We start from the raw sequence: 17,623 nt of genomic DNA, 5'->3' as shown, positions 1-17,623 counted from the left end.
TAATTGAATTAACAATTAATGCGTGGCAAGGTAACAACTTAAGATGTGATAACTGGTTCACAATGTCTTAAGTGTTCTGTGCACCAGGGGCCTATATAACATATCACTGCTTCTCATTACCTGTAGGTCAGTGATATTCTTTAAGTGCACAGCTTGACCATTTCTATTAAATAGATACCATCCTTCAAGTAGTGGCTTGTCCTGCCCGTAACAGATCTATTAATACCGGGAGTATTCATACCCATTGGGGTACTTAAGAAGGCCCTAGGGGTTACACACGGATGGGCGGGGATGCAGCTCTGCCATGCACCACCCCGCACTGTTGTGCAGGTGCCGCCTGCCCGCCCAGAGGGGGATGTTCATATGCAGCGGCTGTTGCCGCTCCACATGCAGCCACCCCTCTCTCCCCCACCCCCAGAATCTGGTTGCACACCATTCCCCCCTTCCCCCACTTGGCATCCAGCTGTGCACCACCCTCCTTCTCCCCCCTCTCCCACTCAGCAGCCAGGGATACACTGCCCCGCATCCGGCTGCCGGGAGGTACAATGATCCAAGAGGTTAAAAAGCCCTGCTCTTGGGAAATCCGGAAACTCTACTGACTGATTAAAAAGTACTTTTTTTGTATTCTGATAAATATTCTGGTAGACAACATGACCAACTTTTAAAAAAATATCAAAACATTACTTTAGAGTACAACACAGCTACAACTCTTTATATAGTAGAGTACTCTACATAAGGTTCGTGGATTGTTGGTTGTAATTGTGTTGGTCTAAAGACATAAGCAGGCAAAGTTCTTTGGGTAGATGTGATATCTTTTATTAGACCAACTAAATATTTGGAAAAAAATCCTGTGTGGGGTGTGGCAGGGTGTGGGGTGTCTGGGGCAGGAACTCTGCCAGCCTGCAAGGAAAAAGCTGTGGTTTTCTACATTTTCCTCCTTTAAAGGAGAATCCACTTAAAAAGTTTGTTCCCGACCCTTTCATATACTCTTGCAACTGACTTTTCGGTCACAACCCATGGGTTGAGAAATGCTGATCTAACACACCAGGTAACCTGCCCTTACCACTGACCACTGACATTCCTTCACACTTTTCCCTCCCTTCTCCCCCGACCCTCCATCTCTACCCTTTGGCCTTCAAGTGTCTACTCATTTGCATCTTCACAGGTGTCCTGTTTATTTTAGCTTCTTTTCTACCTTGGAAAAATCGTAACACCAGCAGAGTCTCCCAAAGCCTGAAGGGTGTTTGTGCCTGAAACTTGCAAAGAACTTGTTCCAACTATTTAGTTGGTCTAATAAAATACATCACATCTACCCAAAGAACCTTGCCTACATATAGCTCATGTTTGTTATCCATCACACACATAAATATACAGAGTTGAGCATATCGTTTACCTTCTGTAGTTGGAAAGAAGTCTTTTCCCTCACTTTTTGTTTCTGCTAATTTTCCTGTTCTTAGCAGCACTTCTGCAAAGCTTTCCAAAGAGCTGTGCTGGTATGCGGCATAAGTTGCTTCAGACTTTTAAAATAGAAAACATTGCAATTATTTTTAATTTGCATTTTACATAATTTTCTGCATCAGAAACAATAATCAAGCTCATTCCTATACTTTTCATTGTTTTAATTTGCTGCATACAATATCAAATCATTAGTCTGATTTAATTAAACAATAGTATTGAAACAAAATTACATAACTATAGCAACATTAAAGAGCAAAGATTTTAATGCCTTAAGATGCATTTAATAGAGACCCTTGAACTATTCATGCACTTTAAACTTACATCTGCAACGTATGGATCAAGAATTAGAGACTCATAAAAAGGATGGCAGCCCTGCTTTTCCACTGTGGCATTTGCTCCAGCCCTGCTTTTCATTACATCTCCAAATTCTTGACCCTGAAAGTTGTACGCATAGGTCAGCTGGACAACAACAATATTTTATTAAAAATCAACAGCCATATATTCAGGTGGTAGGCAAATCTATAACAAAGACTGCATGTATAAAATCACGCACAACTGAACTGGAGAGAGAGAGAGAGACAGAGAGAGACACACACACAGGGAGGCAGAGAATTACAGTCTGGAAAGGCCCTGCTATTTAGTTTGGCCAGAGCTAGGCCTTGAATCCATGCTTAGGAGGTCAGCAACTTTGTCACTGGGTCACAAGATAGAGACTCTGCCTACTACAAGAGAGATGCCCACATAGATCCAGATCTTGCACTGTCTTGTTACCAATAACTTGAAACATTTAAACTTAACTTAAAAAAAAAATTGCAAAAATAGGCTGAGGAAGAGAGACAGCAGAGAAAATAGGATAAGGAAAAATAGATGTTTTGAAAGATAAACAGAACACAAACTGAAAAGAAATAGACTTAAGTAGAAACTATAACACTGTTTTAATTATTTTCTGACTACGTATAGTTGTCATCCCAAAAGTCCTGCAATTTTACTAGCTTTGGACTGTGCTTTTCCTCTTTGAAACCATAGTTCACGCAAGAAATAAGGAAAAATGGACTGTGGCAATATGGAACTAATAACAAAGAGAAAAAAAAAAAATCTTAAAACGAAATACTCTACAGTCCCATACTAGAGTTGGGATCTACTAGCAAAAGCATCAGTATTGGCTCCAGGGTTCAGCCAGTAGGTCCCTTTGAAGGCAAAGTGACTTATACATTTAATAGTGAAACTACATACATAATGTTGAGGGTTAGTGTCTCCTTACATGCAATGGCCGCAGGTAAGTTAATGATTTCTTCCACCACTGTCCATCGCTGACAGCATGTAGCATGGCTTTTGTAGTCATAGTCGTATTGGACAGAACCTTCATGGTTTTAGCTGTTGTCCAATACAACAAGTCAGCAGACTGGTTAGAGGAAAAGCTGCTTTCATCCTGTAAGTATATGCATCACACAATGGCAAGCATTAGAAAAACATGCTTTGCTCTAGGTCTTCTGCCTTGCCAAATCTCTAAGAATATAAGAAACACACTGGCAAGTTTTGTTAATGGACTATTTCACTTACCACCCACTGTAGCAACCAGCTGCAAAACAAATAAAATAAAATAAAATAAAATAAAAAATGCAAACACTGATTATGCATTTTTGAAGCTTGTAGTATTCATTTTGTTCATCTGGCCCCACTGTTCCGTTGAGATCCTGAAGTCTATACAAATGAGTTGCTGCTACATTTATGCTTCAAATCTAACATGTTACTGAACAGATCTCACACATGCATACAAACACTTTTGGCAAAGAATAGATCTAGTCTCAGGAAAGGTATCTTCATGTCTGGTGTTAAAATTGTCAAGAGAGTTTTGCAAATGTAGGTTAATACATCATGAATTGTCTAAGCATTTAAATGAAAACATCCAAAAAAATACTGTGGAAGCAGCGGTGTTATTAATGATTTCCATTCTATTAGGACTAAATTAATTCTTCCCATGTTTTACAGGATTAAATAATACAATACAAAATATACTTTAGTAGTCTATGCCTCATGTGATTATATACCATTGATCATAACTGCATAACATATACCAGTTTTCAGCTCAGTAACTTGGGGACAGTTTTAAACAAAAAACACGGACGGGACCAATGGTTAAAAAAGACTGTCAAAGTAAAATCCCACTCCCACTAAAATCTGTAACAAAATGCCCAGGGCATTCACCAGGGCATCATTTTACCCCTAATCAGTTTTATTATCAACTATATGGGAAATACTGATTCCTAGAGTTACATAACCAAAAATGGAAGGTGGCCTAAAACAGCCATCTCTCATCTGTATTAAGGGCCCAGTTTCTATGGAGGCTTTTACATTGTCTCTTTTTAGGAGTGATTTTGTGCTCACAAAATCTATCTATCCATCTATCAGATGTGCAATCACAAAACTGAGAAATTACCTACTTCAGAAACCACGTTTCTAGTATTATCTGGCAGTCAGATACAATACTTAAAAAAAACCATTATCAGAATTCTCTTAGCAGTCCTGAAGGATTAAACTGAAGTGAGCAAATTATTTTTTCCTTTAGCTTTCATCTGGTCTGATGCTCTCCATTACTTAAGAATTTTTTAAAAATGTAAACAACAAAGATGACATTCAGCATCAAACCTATCTCTGGCATTAAAAAGGCACCACAATTGCTCTACCTGCAAGAGAATGTGTAAATGCAAGCAGTTCTTGATTATTAATAGTAATAGGAAGATTCAAAGAAGAGACTGCCTGCCAACATTGAACAATCAACTGGAAATTTCAACTCCCTTTTCACTAGCTGAAGGAATGGCATGCTGAGCAGAACATGCTAGAATCTTTACTGTCACTGAAAATAAATAGCAATAGGATATACTTTGGTTCTGTTTAAAGGAAAATACTCCCTCTTGATACTTATTGTGCAAGCTCCTTTTTATATTAAAATGTCATTTCCAGAAAATTCATGGTTTGGGGCTCCTTGTTCTTGTTGCTTCTTATTACATTTTTTGCTATTTCCAAATAGATGCTTGAAAATGTTTGATAATGCAGGGGGGAAAAACCACAAACAATTATCCAACTTTTAAACTAAATTTAAACAATGTACATTTTTAAATATAGGTGGCTAAGGTCAATGCAAAATGTTATGGGACAACTTCTCTGCCAGTGCATTATAATAAAATTCCATAGCACAAACAATACTCAATCCACATATACCAGAAGAGAATTTCCTCTTTCATGAGTAATTACTGGGTCTTCTGCACACAAATATGAACTGAATCATCTAAAAGGCCATCTGCCATGTTCTTGCCATAGCTATACATTCAATCTATATATATGCTCATTATAAACTTACACATCCAATCACATGCACACACCTGAGATGCAAAGCAAGCTACTAGCTTTAAAAAGTCTAGATCTCAATTGGAAACTGCCTTCAGAGAACTAAGGCATTACAATAAGAGAATATATGCTAAAAATATAATCTTGACCCCAATTTGTCTCAATAAATAGAGACATATACATGTGTTTTGCAGAGTAGGGCCTTTGCAAGGCTGGTTAATGCCTGAAGAGCATGAAATAACAAGCTGTTTGACAAGCATGGGATAACATTTTGAACAGACAACTACAAATCCTTAGTCTTTGTTCTTAAATTTTCGTGATTTTTTCCTAGTTCTATTTCTAAGGAAAATAATTTTGAAATAATTACTTTAAACAGAATCATAAGATATAAAAGTGTTTACTGCTTATGAAACAATTTATCTTTTTTTTAACAAACCAAATCATATAGCTACCAGTAGTAATTAAAGTAAATTGTGAGGATTTGAATGTAGAAGATTATAAAAGCCTGCCCTAACCTTAAGTTAGGGACAGAAGTTACACACAAACCAGTTTAAGTGATCAGAATCTGGTTTAAACCTGTAACAGAACATAAGTTCAGTTTACATAAACCAGTTTCAAAATGGCTGAAAGTGGTTTAAGGTAAACTTGGTTGAATGTAACATCAGTCTTGGTCAAACTGATTTATAAAACTTCTGTCCCAGGCCCCTTCCTGGTTCAAGTTAAATCACAGTCCTTGAGCATCCCAGCATGCTTTCCAGCTCTAGACTGGGCTGGGTTGACTGCTCCAGCAGAGAAAGGTTGGGTGGGGGGGGAGAGAGGAAGGCTACTGCCTCCTCCCCAACCAGGCAAACCCCAACTGGGGTCTGGGGCCAGGGAGTGGGGTTAAACATACCTCCCCCACTCCAATTTACTGCTGGCTGTGACTGTGGATTAGAAATCCCAGAGGCACCTGGAAGGAGCCTTGTGTCTGGAAGCCAGAAGAAGTGATGAGCAACCCTGCAGTCTTGCTGCTGTGATTGTGGACTGCAAATCCCAGGGACCTTGGGGCAGCAGAAAGAGGAAGCAAACACACAGTCCATGCTGACTACATGCCAGAAAGCCATACTCTAGCACCCCCCAGCTTCTGGCCTGAGCCACTGCAGACATGTGACTGCATTTCCTGAATCAAAAATAAATGTGTGCCCAGTTGTTTCTCAGTTTAATCTCTGTAGTTTAGATTAATTTGCAAAGACTGAATCAATTCAGCCTCAGGCTTTTTGACTGTCTGTACTTAGCTCGTGTGACTAAGATGAGCTAAGAGAAGCGTATGTCTAAGCTTCAGGAGAGAATCCAAACTGGAGCTAGTCTATCAAAGGAAGAATAAAACAAGAACTATAATTTGTAATCAGCCTGAAAATAATGAAAGAATAAATATGCATCAGAGACTTGCCCACATGCCATTTTTGGTGTCTACTAGTCCACGGGATAGAAATTAAAAAAAAAAACCTCAAAACAGGCCTTGAAAATGCCTGCTTGTATCATTACTCTTTTGTAAAATATGGAAAGTACTGTTAACGCCCTGAATTTGCACGCAATTCTGAGCATGCTGAAAACACCACTAAAGTTTTTGTGTGGGCATAAGGACTGGACTCTATGGAGCTGCACTTACAGGACAAGAGTTTAAATGTAAATTCTGTTACAGGCATTTTAATGGTATTCAAAGAGTCTTTTTAAATATAAGAATCTATACCTTTTGTATGTGATGAGTAAGCAGTCAAGTCATTAAACTGAGAAGCTTCACTTCTGCCAAGATAAATGGGTGCTTTGTAGGAAGTTAGATTAAGAGTTTGGTAACAATCAAGTGACAAATGAACTCCTATTGAGAACTTGAGCTTCTCCAGGGGTGGCAGGCATCTGCTTATTCCAGCTAAAGTGTTGGCTTTCCTACATCAACCATATTAAAATATCTCCAGTTACCACACTAATTAGTCGGTCACACTGAGATAGGAAAAAAGGTACAACAATCTTGAGTGAAGCTTAACCTTTTCTTCAAAAGCTTCAGAATTCTTGATTCTTACCACACTAATTTAATGCCTCCCTCATGATGAAGAAAAACCCCTCTGCAACTTGACAGTGTACCATATTTATTTGAATATAAGATGACCTTGAATATAAGACCCTCCCCCCCCACAATATTTAGATTCTACCTGTGGAAAAATGTATAGATTTGTTACAATTTTCCAGGTATAGAATCTAATTATTGAGGCTTACCTTGAATGTGAAACCCACTTGTAGCTACAGCAGAGAAAATATACCGGGGGGGTGGGGAGGGCAGGAAGGTCAGGTGGTGCCTTTGCCTCATTTTCCCCCAAGTTTTTCCCCTATAGGCACTCCCCTGCAACTCACAAACCCTGCTCTCCCCAAGCACATGGGAACAAGGACCAACTCCAAAAACACTGAAAGATGAATTGATGCATTTTTTTTAACTGATTCAAGTTTTAGCACAGGTACTCTACAAACATACTTTTAAGCAGCACTTTTGTACCTTCTTATACGGAGCACAAATGGTGCATGATATTAGCCTAAAGCCAAAGAGTTCATGATATACCATACTGTTCAACAGACTGGGCCCCACCAAAGATCATTTCAAGCCATGGTGACCCAACAGCTCGGAACTGCTCAGTCTCCATGCGTAATCCAGATACATCCCTCAAAAAGAGTTCAGCTGCTAATTAGCCTCCACTCATGACTGGAATTGTGTGTTTTTTGTCGCAAGTCGTGGGAACCTCCCAAACTATATATGCAGATGAGATGCAGAGCAACCTGATCCAGCTTTACCTCATGGAGGACAGGGCAACACTAATCGTATATGACAGGCTTAGAGAGGGGGCAACAGATGGATTCTGGGTGACCCTGTTTGATGCTGCTTGCCAGACATTTAAGGATGGTGAAGAAACAGGAATCATTAGAAATGGGAAGAAAGGTGCAGCTCAGCTGTGGGTCTGCAGAGGAAATTGAAATGTATTCAGTGCAGTAGCTCACCTTGACTTCAGAATGAGCTGGCACTGTGAGGAACTGAACACACTGGGCAGTACATTGTATCTTATGTAGATGGGCTGTATAGGCCTATCTTTGTGCTAGGTTCCCATCAGCCTCTTGGCCATTTTGGCTAAGTTCAAATGTAGCAAATTTTTGGCACCAATGGGAGGTTGTTCGGTTTGATTCTGGCCTGGTATTGCAGTAGGTGCCAGTTCCCTGTCAAGGGAATACCTGCCCGGGTTTTTTGGTTTTGTTTTTTTTAAGGTGTCCCAGGGACGAGAGAAAGGGTGAACAGGAAACCACACTTTCAGAGAAACCCAGGATGAACAAAAAAGAAAAAAAACCTCTTGCAAGATACAGGAGGAACAAGCTAGCATGCCAAGGAGAGACGCCCACACAGTTCATCAGCTGCACCCATCTACAGCTGGGGCCGGATGACATCAGGAGGAGACGCTGCCTGGCGGAGATAAAAGCTGATCCCAAGAGAGCAGCGGGGCGAACTCTGGGAGCAAGAGGAGCCGTGGGGGATCGCAGCAGTGAAGTCATCCAGCACCGACATGGAACCGAAGAGCCGGTGCAGAGGCAAGTGGCCGTGGCAGCAGTGGCTGCAGAAATTCCCCACACTGGGTGCTGCCAGCACTGGTGGGGATCAGAAGGTCTGGGGGAAGAGGGCCAGCGGCAGCGGGAGCCACTGGAGGAGTTGACCCCAGTGGCGAACATTGCTGGGATGCCAAGCCAGAGGTGGACCTCTGGGAGGAACTGAAGAAAACCCCGGCTGGGGTAAAAGCATGGGTCCCAGTCCAAGGGATGTGCTTCTCTAGGGCACTTGATGTGGGGGGGTTGGGGGAAAGGAGAGCCAACAGATCTATGGTTTCCCCTTCTCTTTTCTTTCCTTTCTCTCCATTTCTGACCCTTTTTCTTCCTGGTTTCGGGTCATACCTGGTGTATTGTAGCATTCCGTCAGCGTAGGTTTTTTTTTCCCTTGGTCCTTTTTCTTTCACTGTTCTATTGCTTTACTTGCTGAGCGCAGGCTTACTTCATTTTCCCTTGCTGGGTTTTGGGAGTCAGAAACCCCAACAGGGGAATTATGGGCAACATGGAGACATAACAGTAACCGGCAACATCCTTCATGGAGTACCCGGGGTGTCAGGGAAAACATCTCCTAAAGCAGAATGTTCCAAGACCCTTTTGGTCTAGTGGAAGTCCAAAACGTCCATCCATGAAGATGGAAGAGTAGGAACTGAGGGAGACATCACTTTAAGGGCTAGCCGCAAAATGAGGCTCATCTCAAAGGGTGGCACATGGCTGGGGTGTAGAGGAGGTTGGAGCCCCATGTACTTCCGCCAAGAGATGTGACAACTCCGGAGGTATCCTCAATGGCAACCCCCTCCACTGAAGATCTATCTGAAGTCATGGCAGGTGAGTTTGGTGGCTTTCCCAGATGTGATCAGGGACCTCTCTGGGGATCACACAAAACTACTTGGTACCTAAGACCAGGCGCCCATGCAAAGGCAGCACAGGAGTGCATCATCGAACGGAGATGGATGGACACTTAAGTGCTACATAAAAAAGGTTCCCATCAGCATGTGTGCCCAATATGGGCCATGCGTTTTATAGTAATGCTCAGTGTTAGTTGCATTTTAGTCAACTTCATAGTTGATTTCCATTACTGAGCACATGCTGCTTTTGGAATCAGTTTAATGATACATTATACATTTAATGAGGTTTCCTCGTGTGCAACTGTAATATGAGGAGCTCCCCCCCCCCATGCTGATTAGGAAAGAAACCTGGTCTTATATTTGAGTAAATATAGTACATACAAAGATCTTGGGATCTCAGAGACATAGTCAACTCTAAGATGAACATGAGTCCTCCATGTGACAAAGTTATATCATGCATTAGCAGGTGCATCACAAACAAGTCTAAGGAGGTCATACTGCCCGTCTATGCGGCTTTGGTAAGGACACAGCTGGATTACTGCATCCAATTTTGGGTGTCATACTTCAGGAAGGATGTGGATAACCTCGAGTGGGTCCAGAGGAGGGCCACTGGTTAGGGGCTTGCAGGTAAAGCTCTACGAGGACAGAGTGATGGACCTGGATCTCTTCAGCCTCCACAAGAGAAGGCTCAGAGGTGATCTTGTGGCCATCTACAAATTCACTGCAGGAGGAGGGGGAGCAGAAGAGCAAAGAATAGGAGATACTCTGTATACCAGGGCCCCCCTTTGGGGTAACTACAAATAATGGCCATAAACTGACAGAGGGCAGATTTAAATTGGACATCAGGAAGAACTTCTTTACGGTAAGGATTATCAGAATCCGGAATGGGCTTCCAAGGGAGGTGGTGCTCTCTGCTACCCTGGAGGTCTTTAAAAGGAGACTGAACAAGCACATAGCTGGAATCATCTGACTCCAGCGCTCTTTCTTGCCCAGGGCAGGGGGTTGGATTCTATGATCTACCAAGGTCCCTTCCAACCCTAAAACTCTATGGTATTTATGGGGGGGTGGAATCAATGAAAGAGTTTGTATATACTTTCACATACATATAATCTCTCCTTTTTTATTTAAACAATAAAATTCCAACCCCAGATTTTGCTATAGCATTTGTGCCAACCATCCCATTACTGGCAATTTTAAGCTGGACATCACTGAAATCACTGAAACTGTTCAGTGGACTGAACGCTTCATTTCAGAGATATAAATGAGAGAAGAATGTGGTCATTATCACCCTAGCTAGCACTACTATAAGCTAACTAAGCATTTCTACAATTACCCATTTTTTATTTAACTATTTTTGATCCTAAGTGGGAAGAATGGAAAATATTACCACCTGGGCTTTAAACATACATGCATATGCAAACAAACACAAATTCTTCATTAAATAGATTCAATTAGGCTGCCCTTTCACTAAACAATATACTTATCTGCAGTTAACTTAAGATATTTGGATTCAATAAAAGTGAAGAACAATGCATGTTGCAGGTGAATAAAAGTAGCATTTAATATGAGTCTTATAGCATAGCAAACTTTTAAAGTGTAGTTAGAGTTTTTCAGTAAAAACATGGGATCAGTTCTGTAATTAACAGTAGGAAAACAAACTATGCAAGTGCTGATCAAAAGCATATTACACACATACAAGCAGATTTGCAATTTTAATAGAATGTTTCTAAGCAATGTGTTCTTTGCTATTTTCCAAACAGTTTATTTTCAAGGACAGGAACAACATTTGTGAAATTCTAAGCTCCTTTTGGGTTAATATGCCAGAGCACAGTAATTACATTTTCAGATTACTTAGTTATATAAATAAAAACATTTTTACAGCAGAAGTAATGTATGTTTTAAGTATTAAGCAGATTAGGCATAGTCAGCCCTCATTTATGAGGTAAGATGTACCATGGTTATTATTTCTACTGTTATTGCATAACACACAGCATCTTGTGGCTAAGCACTATATTTTAATCTAATAATGCTAGCAATATTATACTGAAATACTCTTCATGAATCAAGGCTTTAATTTGCTCATTGAGATCTTTCTAAGTGCTACTAAATTAGTTGTTGAGGCAGTTATGGCATACAGATAGACAGCAAGAGCAGGAGAAGTTTAATAGGCAAGAGATGCCACCATGGTAGAATTCCTTCCTGTCACAGAGCCCAATTTTTTTAAGGTTACATTAGAAGACAACAGACTGAGTCAATGAGGTCATCCACCACAACCCAGACCACCTCAGGCTTGGCCCGTATACTTCTGAATTGTTTAATGTTACTATCATAGCACCTGCAAGACGAGCCTAGAATTAAAATGACCTCTGCCCCAAAGAAACAGCTAGAAGCAGACAAAAGAGGAAGTAAAAAATAAGACTATTCAGAGTTAAGGTACAGTGGAAGAATAGAAAGTTGAGCAAGATAAAGCCTCGATGAAACCTAGACTCTCAGGTGGAGTTGAGAAGGACCCTCTAAAGGGTATACTGAAAACAAGATCATAGAAGTGAAAAGATAGTCAACTGTATCAAACGTGGATGCTAATCTAGGAGAAGGATGGAGCGCTGGTTCTCAGCTTTGGCCAAGATGAGATCATTACAGACTTTGGCGAAAACTGCTTACCAGTTTGGTGAGAACTTGCACCCAGTTGAGTGCAAGAGGGGAGTGTGACAGAACTGGGCCCCAGGGCTGACTGTGATGCCCCCTAGCAAACACGTGGACCCTGCCTGACTCACACTCTTATGTAGTCTTCTCTTGATCACTCGCCCACCACAATATTAGAAACAGTGTAAGGGAGGCTGCCCTTGGGTTTTAGAGCAGCAGTTCTCAAACTCTCACGATTGAGCACCACCAATTTAAGTGATACAACCTTAAGCACCACCAGGTGGCATGAGGGGGGGTGTGCATGGGTGTGTGTGTGTGTGTATGGTTAGGTGTATGGGCAGGGGGGTTGTAAGGAGATATGGCTGTGTGGGGGGGAGCATAGGATATGTTGGGGGGTGTATATGTAAGGGGTTGTGGAAACAGGATGCGAGTGTGTGGCGTTAGGGAGGGTGGGCAGGTGTGGGGACCCCCCACTCCCCTCATGGTGCAGCAGCAGGCGGGAGTGCTCAGGGACCCAGTGCCCAATACAACGCGGCTCCTGCCAGCGCTGCACATCACAGCAAGGGGGCGCATCCTCTGCCGGGCTCTCTGACAGCGCTCTCTGCACTTGCTAGCCATGGAAGGAAAGCCCCGCATGCTGGAGCCGGCTTTGTTTCCCTCCCCTCAGGGATCCCTTTTTCTCAGTTTAGCCTTCACACAAAATCAGCTCATCTGGGCCCCTGCAGGACACACACAGTCTTAAGGGCTCACTGTGTGGCTTGGTTCTCCCCTACACCACACCCATGCGTCATGGGTGTTATCACTCACTGATGTCACCTGAGGTTTGTTCCACCTAGCCCCTCTCTAGGATACCTTGATACTCTCAGCTCCTCTCTCTGGGCTTCTGGACTTTCGGGTCCTCTCTCAGCCCCTATGTCCGGACTCCTGACCCTGGTCCTACACAGAGCTACTCCCTGGGCTCTTGGACTCTCCAGCCTCATGCTCAGTCTCTTTGCTGGGCTCCCTGAACCCCGGTGAAACATGCAGTCCCTCTCTGGGTTCTCAGACCTCCTGGACTCGCACACAGCCCCTGTCCAGGCTTGTGGGCCCTCTGGTCCACCTCTTACCCCTTCTTCAGGCCCATGGACCCTCTGACTTGGCTCTCAGCCCCACTCAAACTCATGGACCCTCTAGTCTGGGTCTCTGTCCTCTCTGGACTTGTGGACTCTCTAATCTGATTCTCAACCACTCTATGGCTCCTAGACCTTCTGGTCCCACCCTCAGACACCATCTTGGCTTCTGGACTTCCTTTGGTCCCTCTCTCTCTCAGCCCCGCCCTGGCCTCCTGGATCCTCTGATCCCGCTCCCAGCCCCTTTCTGGGTCTTGACTTGTAGATCTTCTGATCTCCATTCTCTGGGCTCCAGCACTTGCTGCTGAGGCCCACCCAGCCCCTCTTGGGCTACTGCTTCTCTCAGTGGGTCTTGAGCCTGCCCTCAGCAGGCATCAAGACCAAGGCTAAATGCTGGTATAACTTAATTAAAGCACCTGTTCCTGCCAACAAGTACCCTGGGCCTCACTCTCGGTCTATTCAGGAGCCTTGTTGCTCTGCTGCTGGAGCTTCTCATGTTGTGGCTCTCAGGGCTGAACTGCCTGAACAGCTCAGGCTTAAGCCCAGCCCCCAGTGGTCAAGTGAGCTCCCACTCAGCCCTTCCACCATCTGCAAGCTACCTCTCAGGCTGCTTGCCTTCTTAAAGGGACAGGTGCATCCCAGTGCCCTGTCACAGGTTGTTACAGGAGAGAGACTGGAAATGGTCTAGGAAGCAACCAGAGGACAGAACCCTGATGACTGCACACAGACTGTTCAATAAGCTTAAAGCCTAAAGGAGGAGGGGATGAATAGGAAGCAGCTGGAAATGTGAGTGGAGTGAAGGGCAGATACTGTTTAGAGGTACAAGAAACTGAAAATACATTTGTATTTAGAAAGGAAAGAGCAAAAGAATAAGAGGTTAAGGAAAAATGAAAGGGGATACGAAGGGAAGCAAGGAAGATTTAAAAAAGTTCTGATTTCATCGAAATAAATCCCTGGGGCACATGGATTTCTCAAGGGATGAGAAACTTCAACAGGGGAGAAGGGAGATACAGGAGAGCCAGGAAAGGCAAAATGGAGGGAGAAAGCTACATCATGGGTTGTAGGTTTTCTTTTGAAGGAAATGCCAAGATTTTAGTCAGTCAGCGAGAGAAGTAGCTGTACGCGGAGAGGACAATTTTATCGCAGCTGAGACTGCAATTGTGGGACTCAAGCAGGAGAGTTGCTCAGAATATTGTTTTAATAATTTGACTGTACAAAGCATTAAAACTGCTAAAGCAGTGGGATTTTCACAGAGCAGATGGGTGTTCCTAGTTATATGTCATCACAACGCATTACCAATACAGAACAAAAAACCTGCCGGGTTTCCCAATTTCAATTCACTGGGAAAGAATTAAAAAAGCTAAAATTAGCAGACATGCTAAACTCCTTTTTTTAGAACACCAGAGGGTATGAAATCGGATGTGCTGAGAAAGCTATGCTGAAAGAAAAGAAAAACTCCTTGCAATCTAGTTATTTAATTATCCTCAAAGATTTTTTTTTTCCAATTAGCAACTGGATTGTAACTGAGAAAAAAAAAAAACTGGGGGAGGAGGGGGAAGGATAAGTACATTTAAACAGCCAAAAATTAAGGGTTTTAACCTGTCCAATCACTTAGTTAATTGACCAGCCAAATATGGTCAAATAATGGTCAAATCTTTTAAGCATTAATTTATTAGGACACTGAAGATACAGACAGCTAAATATTCAGTAGATTAGATACTTATGCTAATTATAAAAAAGATAGTTAACTCCTATAGTGAAACAATATAATTTTATTCCATAAAAAGTAATGATTTTGTTAACTACCAAATGTTAAATGAATGTAAATATGAATGATATTGAAAACTGAAGTGTTTTTTTCTTTAGCTTTTTTAACCCGAAATCCCAGGGTCAGCCTGATCAAAACCAAACAAAAACCCAAACTCAAATCCAAACACAAACCCCCAAACAAACAAAAGAAATTGAACAAAAATAAGACAGCAGTTATAAAAGACAACAATATTTTAAGTTAATCAGGTAAGTTAAGTAAGCAGCAAGCCAACTCTTCGAGAATTTTTGTATTTGCATTTTTGACAATTCATTTTTTGTGAAATAACTTTGTGGCTTATTCCTTGTTTTATTACACAATTAACTGATTGAAAATGCAGCTGGGTCACAACTTTAGCTGGGGCTTAAGCATAATGTGTAGATGGGTGCTAAGTCCTAGAAGGATCATCTGAACCATTTTTTTTCCCCTGTACCAACTCTCCTTTTTTTTAAAAATAAGGAAAAAAGGAGATCAATCAGTGCCACCTGAATGATGGATGAAACAGAAAAGGGTAAGAGGAAGACAAAGGGAATGTAACGAAATGTATTTCCCAAACTTGTAAGGCTTGACCCTCCAAAATAGCCTATAAAAGACATATTCCTTGTATAATGAATAGCTGGATATATCTTTGTGAAAGAGAACTGGGTGTTTACATTATATCAAGCTTCCCAGTTGTGATTCAGCTATAAGCATGAAGCAAGGAAAAGGGCATTTTTGATATATAGCTTATTTAAAGCAGAAAAAAAGTCTAAATCATCACAAACAAGTTTCACCTAAAGAGATCATGGACTGTTAAATTATGACACCATTCTTAAACAAATATCAATTCAAATTAGTCCAGAGCAACCGCCATCATGTACATTTGAAAAACATGCCTTTATATCATCCTAAAATTGTAGAGGTTTGAGACTGCCTATAAGAATACTTATTAAGGCCAGAAGGCAAAATGTATGCATCTGTAGTGTCATTTCTCTTAAAATTCACCCAAGCTGGTGGGAAAAATGCTTTGATACATTTCTGCAAGTTCTAGAATATTTTTCAGTTTGGTCACATTGAGCACCTTTCTGCTTGTTTTCTGAGATAACTTGAAATAATATATAGTTTGTTGCCAGCAGTGTTAAGAAATGACCATTCTTCATGTGAACACCTATATTTCCCCAGAATTAAGAGGCATTATTGCTCAAATGCAGGTATTGGTTATGTGCAATGGGCGTATATTCTCTGTCTAGAAATGTACAATTATCCAATGAGAAGAAAATAATGCACAACTGAAATGACAAATTGCACACCACAATAATGCATCACAAAGCATCCAAATAAATACACATCACACACATCTCTTATAAGATGAAATTGTTCTCAAAGATATACTGTTGCTAAATCACAATGGCAAAGGAATTATGTGGTGAAAGCTAGCCTGTGTTATTCAACAGGTCAGACAACATAATCATAAAGCATTAGACATTTATGCATCTTTGAAAATCCTTTGTTATAAGCAGTTTGCAAAATTCCATAAAGAATGAAGCCTGTAAGTATGGTATTTAGTTGAATTCAGGATAATCCCCGCCGCCATGTTAAATTGGGGAGGGGGGGAGGCCCTTGTCTTGAAGGTTGGGAGGGAAGGGGCAGGCAGCAGCTGCCTTGATCTGGGGTCAGAACCAGAACAGCTCTTGCCTGGCCCTGACCTCTCCCTTCAGCAGCCTACCCTTGCCTGGCCCAGCTCCAGCCCCAGCCCAGGGCATGGATCACATATTTGCTCCAGCCCCTGAGGAGCCTGGTAGCACCAGCAGCTGGGGGGAGGGGGGGCTGGGGAGATAGGGGGTAAGACAGGGCAAGGTAGGGCAGTGACAGCAGGTGGGGGAAGTTACATGGGGGGCAGGGATCAAGCTGCTTCAACCTCCCACCCCTTCTCCCCCAGTCTACCCCCTCTGCCACCGCTTTCCCCACTGCAGCTGTGGGGGAAACAAATTTAAGACACCCCTCCAATTAGATTCTATACATGGTAGTAGCAGACAACTGTCAATCCTTCTGGATCATGGTGCATTCATGAGCGGTCACCAGTACCTTTGACATATACACCTAGGCAGAAGTATAGAGGAGTGGAGGTTGCCTAGACCTTCCTTCTCCCCTTTAGACCATTGAGACAAGACCCAAAATCCAGACTGAGTCAAGACGGCCAGTGCCTCAATAGCTGCAGTTATATGCACAGCCAGGTATCAAACCTGGGACCCCCACGCAGCAGACAAGCATTCTACCACTGAACCACAAGAGCGGGTCGATACCTGGAAAGTAACAACATTATAATTTTTTTCATGGCTGTCATCTAATTATTCCAGGGTCATCTTGGACTTGGATAAATACAGTAATACCTAGCTGGGAGGAGAGAAAGACTGAAATACATTTATTGGTATAAATATGTTGTCCATCCTTATTTATCAATGTTGATTAGCGCTTTGAGATAACGCTAAAAATCAGAATTATTCATTCTTTTGTACATAAGATTTCTTGGTTTGCTTTCCCCTTTGCCCGACTTACAGTTTATTTATGGTTTCAATTATTTTTCCTATCGTGCTGAGATTCCACTGGATAGGGACATGCAAGACCACACTACACAATGTATTAGCAAAGAAACTCTATTAAATATTCATCTATTAGTTTGCTTTCTTGGGTTATTTGTTAGTTTTAAGTGCAAAGCATAAATCAGGGAGACATTACTAAACTTCAAATTCACAGGCTATGCTAGGAGAGCTCTTAAAAATCCTTTTCTTCTTATGATATGGACTAAAAGAGAATGAAATAATGGG

General features: G+C 41.9%; 1 protein-coding gene across 5 annotated transcripts in view; it reads right to left on the bottom strand.

Moving 5' to 3' along the window:
• NBAS (NBAS subunit of NRZ tethering complex) overlaps nucleotides 1-17,623 on the bottom strand; it is a 378,957-nt gene that overhangs the window by 180,555 nt on the left and 180,779 nt on the right. For 4 of the 5 annotated variants that reach the window (XM_090031852.1, XM_090031878.1, XM_090031868.1 and 1 more), the window contains 3 exons: nucleotides 2,720-2,887; nucleotides 1,780-1,893; nucleotides 1,394-1,517 (listed from right to left, as the gene is read on the bottom strand). In XM_090031852.1, the coding sequence (XP_089887978.1) occupies nucleotides 1,394-1,517; nucleotides 1,780-1,893; nucleotides 2,720-2,887 (406 nt within the window). The remainder of the gene's footprint in view (nucleotides 1-1,393; nucleotides 1,518-1,779; nucleotides 1,894-2,719; nucleotides 2,888-17,623) is intronic. The other variant, XM_090031881.1, reaches the window with a different exon arrangement.

Source organism: Crocodylus siamensis, chromosome 1 (assembly GCF_052110815.1).
Source record: "Crocodylus siamensis isolate JL-2025a chromosome 1, ASM5211081v1, whole genome shotgun sequence".
In the NCBI taxonomy this organism is placed as follows: domain Eukaryota; kingdom Metazoa; phylum Chordata; order Crocodylia; family Crocodylidae; genus Crocodylus; species Crocodylus siamensis.
This window is presented reverse-complemented; position numbering and strand designations above follow the sequence as displayed.